This window comes from Camellia sinensis, chromosome 15 (genome assembly GCF_055761805.1).
Source record: "Camellia sinensis isolate YWXY chromosome 15, ASM5576180v1, whole genome shotgun sequence".
NCBI lineage: Eukaryota > Viridiplantae > Streptophyta > Magnoliopsida > Ericales > Theaceae > Camellia > Camellia sinensis.
The window spans coordinates 20857997-20862504 of NC_138975.1; the positions used below are offsets into that span (position 1 = coordinate 20857997).

At 38.5% G+C, this 4508-nt stretch overlaps 1 protein-coding gene across 1 annotated transcript; it reads right to left on the reverse strand.

Moving 5' to 3' along the window:
• Window positions 1–1282: 1282 nt before the first annotated feature.
• On the reverse strand, window positions 1283–3538 carry LOC145789225 (uncharacterized). Its single transcript, XM_082908073.1, has 3 exons — window positions 3340–3538; window positions 2480–2876; window positions 1283–2010 (listed from the first exon to the last, which is right to left on the reverse strand). The coding sequence occupies exons 1-3, from the start codon at window positions 3536–3538 to the stop codon at window positions 1368–1370; spliced, it is 1239 nt and encodes a 412-aa protein (XP_082764199.1). The 3' UTR covers window positions 1283–1367.
• Window positions 3539–4508: the final 970 nt, after the last annotated feature.

Consider the following 4508-nt stretch of genomic DNA (forward strand, 5'->3'; position numbering starts at 1 on the left):
TGCGCCCAAGAGAAGGCATACATGACCCACATATTGACAAAGCACAAATACTGGTAAGTGGCTGACAAAAATAATACTTGTCGTGATGTGTAATATTTGAACTTGGACGTATGCCCTATGTTGGTTGGTGCCTAATATGAAATTTCATTGTTGGCAGAGGGACTACATCACAACTTTGGTGCACAACATTGGACCATCATCACCATTATGGACCAATTTATCAAGCCAAAATACTTCGAAAACAATCATATCAGTGGACATCTGTCCTCAGCAAACATCAAATTCGTAAGCCTAAAATCGATTTCTACACATGTTCCACAACCTTTACCCACCTAAATTTCAAAATCTAACAAGAAGTTTGCATTTTCAGGGTGGATTGTGGGCCTGTAGTTTGTTACATCATGAGGGCGCATGTATATCGTGAAGACATTGCTGCCAGCCTAGATCGCTTTGAATGGTGTCAAATAAGAGACTCATTAGTACACCTTTTTCTGAACCACAGAAAGACAGTGCAATGTGAAAACCTATAGGTGGGGGGTGTCCACCTATCACTGTTACCCAAATCTGTTATCCACATTTAAGACAATTTAGTTTCAATAGATTTTTCATATTGGAGCAGACTAGCTTAATTGTAAATCAAGTCTATATCACTGCTTGTACAGATATTTTCTAGTCAATATATGTATATGCATTTTCAGGCCTATTTTTCATTGGTCATGCACATTGAGATTGTATTTTCTTTTTATTTTTTTGGATACACATGACGTGATGTCAATGTTCACATCACAGAATGATCGTACACTTTCTTCTATTTTAAACCATACTACATGGATGTGAAAATTTCTTAAAGTGTTCATGTAACACAATATGACAGGTGTGAGTATGATTTTCTTAACACAAGTCAATATTCACATCTAACAATTTGATGATGTGAATATTCACATCATAACTTCTGATTATGCGAATGGCAACAATGATGTCATGAATATTCACATCTTATGAGTTGATGATGCGAATGGTTACATTGATGTAAACATTGCTGTTAACAGTAACAACAATGTGAACATTCCCACCACAGAAATGTTCGAAAGTTGAACAATGTGAACATTCACATAATGTGATTATATTACATAAGTGTGAATGTTAACAGCATGCATTCATCCAAAACACAACCAACATAAATGTCAGATTGGTACCTTAAAAAAGTAAAAATAAAACACAAATCAAACACTAATGCATTATTATGTTTGTCAACGCAACGTAATCTTATTGCAACCCAATATTTCCCAACACAACACAATCTTATTTCAAAAATGAATATAAGAATCCAATGTAAAATACAATGTTGAAATGAAAAAATGTACATCTTATATCGGCTCCGTGCATGATTTTCGATTATGGCTCCCCAACTTATCACATCTCCCGTACCTTATTTGCTTCAGTTTCTCACCCCTTGATGGGATCCTATTCTTCTTCGGCCTTCCGGGTGGTCTTTTCACGGTTGGCGGGTATATAGTGAAGTCTGTGGGATCAAAAGGTGGCTTCTCCACCGATGGTATAGGGAATATGGCTCCCGAATAGGCTGCACGATATGTCTCTACATGAAAGTAATGTTCTACACAATCATTGAGATTGTAGCGGCTCTTCTGAATGGCAATAACAGCATGGTCACTCGGGAATCCGTTGATTTGCCATTTGAAGCAAGAACATGTACGCCTCGCAACATCAACTGTAACAGATGGTATCGAATGAACTTCAAACACATCCTCGTTGGCTTTGCTAACTTGCCAAGACTTGCTGTCATTGAACGAATCCATAAGCCTTGTTTCGAATGTCGGACAAATAATCTCATTCCATTTGTTTGCTTGGTCACGCCGTGCAGACATTTGCCGCATCAACTGAGTACGAATTTTGTCCACCATTTGAGTGATAGGAAGATTACGTGCTTCTTTAATCCAGTTATTAAATGACTCCGCCGCATTGGATGTCATCTCCCCATAACGCATGCCCCTGCACAATATATCACAAACATTGTACAATACGGAATTTAACAGGCCTGACCATTCACGTTGACAGATGTGAACATTCACAGTACTGCCATTAGTATACACTGATGTGAACATTCACATCAGGGTATAATAATGTGAATGTTCACATCTGCTACCAGGTTTTAATAATGTGAATGTTCACATTATATGCTTATTACGTTGTCAACTTAAATGATAGACAGATGTGAATGTTAACAACAACAACAAAATATGACACGTGTCAACATTCAAATCTGTAATACATTGCATGACTATTTGACAAATTAACAGATGTGAACATGACATCAGTCATCATTAGCAGATGTGAACATTCACATCATTTACATTGAAGATGAAACACAATTCGAAGATTGTCACCATTCTAAACTGAAAATTCACATCACTACCATTCTAAACTTCAAAAATGGAACACCTTAGGAAACTATTATTACCTGAAGTATGAATTTGCCCAGTGCTCAGGTGCTAAGTCCTTGAAAAAATTATGAGCTCGTTGTTTACCCTCCTCTTTTAATTTTGCAAGCTTTTCATGGAACCCTACCACAGTTGGCTCGTAGGCACAGTCACCTAAACTACTTACTAGGTGATCCCTGAATCCATTATCAATTCCTTTCATCCGGTCTCTTAAATTGCTCTTCAAGTGTTGTAAGCAATAACCGTGATGAGCCGATGGGAACACCTTTGGCATAGCTTCTAACAGACCAAGATTACGATCCGAAATAAAAGTAATATGGCGCTTCCCATCAACAACCTTCCCAAGTTCATGCAAGAACCACGACCAATTAGCTGTGGTCTCCGAATCAACAATTGCAAATGCAACAGGAAATAGACCTACAACACAACACCAATACACAACTGTTCACAATATTCCAAAGTGAATAGAAAAACAGTATAAATGAAACAGGTCATGTGAATGTTCATATGTACATTGCCCTCTTTACTATTGCTGTTTTCGGATTCAGGTTCGTAAACATCAACGATGTGAACATTCACATTAACGACCATTAATAATTCATTGTTGATTGTTGAGTCACTGAAAATGTTAACATTCACAGTACTGTTCATTAATAGATCAACTAACATTAGTATACACTGATGTGAACATTCACATCAGTCTGTAATAATGTGAATGTTCACATTTCTGTCATTAGCGTACAAAGATGTGAACATTCACATCAGTGCATACTAATGTCAATGTTCACATTACTTATAATTTAGCAATCACTCTTTCGTCCAGACTACGCTGCTTAGAGTGAATATTGACATGAATAGACAGGTAAAAAAAACTTCTAACCATTGTTCCCGTCTTTCGTCGTTGCCGCAAGTAGCTGACCTTTGTACTTTCCTTTGAGGAATGTTCCATACAGGAATAATAAAGGCCGACAAGCATTGAACCCAGAAATACACGCAGCGAATGATACAAAGAAGCGACAAAACTGTTGACTACTCGCATCATAGTCAATATTGACATAACTCCCCGGATTGTACCGCATCACGGCATCCGAATACCACCGCAACTGGTCAAACGATAACGAGTGATCTCCATGGATACCAGCCTTTGCTTTCTCCACACCCAACCATACGACATGGTAACTCACATCTAGCCCATAATCCCTCTTCAAAATAGTCACCACTTCACACGGCCGAGTCAACGGCTTGTCCCTCACAATTTCAGATATGGTACTCGACACCAAATCCGAACTAACTTGCGGATTCTTCGATGTTCGAACATCCGTACCACAAGTATGCACATCATTAAACCTCTTGATGTAGAAAAAATCATTTGCTCGTTGTGCTCTACAATGTATAGCCCACAAGCACCTCCTCTCCTCCCGCATCGCACACACAGCAGTAACTCTTGTTGTCTCGTTCTTCACGTATGTGAACTTAAACCCACATTGGATGGCATACTTACATAAAACGTCACGAAATTCTTGTGCACCTCCAACAAACCGTTGTCCTACATGCGTAATACCATTTGCCCAAGGGGCTGACAACAACACCTTCTCTTTATGGTGGCAAAATCTCCGTAGTGCATCAATTTTATCCTCAACCCCCACACGCAGCAATCCCAAACTACTTGACTGACCAATATCACCCTTCAACTCAACCACAACTTCTACATGTTGTACCCCCATTGATTTAGCAAGCAGTACCATGTTCTGAAATTCTTCCTCATTGTCCAAATGACACTTATTAATCCCAGGTAGTTTACAGAACAATGAAATAGAACCAGCAGACAACTCATCCCATTTCTCACACAAACACTCCACCAAACGAGAATAACACATTGCGCGGGCAACATTTATTACAGTTGTACTACAACCATATGTACACACCAATAGCATAAAGGTATCCATCTCCTGTAAAAACACAAAAACACAACAATGAACAGTAATGAAAATCGATATGAAAATTCACATTGTGCAAAAAATAAATGACTACGTGTACAGTTCAACTGCT

Coding starts and splice junctions, on each gene's coding strand:
- LOC145789225 (XM_082908073.1), bottom strand. CDS start 3,538: ATGCGGTACAATCCGGGGAGTTATGTCAATATTGACTATGATGCGAGT. Junction 2,877..3,339: donor GACGAAAGACGGGAACAATG/GTTAGAAGTTTT, acceptor GTTGTGTTGTAG/GTCTATTTCCTGTTGCATTT. Junction 2,011..2,479: donor TGGGCAAATTCATACTTCAG/GTAATAATAGTT, acceptor TATATTGTGCAG/GGGCATGCGTTATGGGGAGA.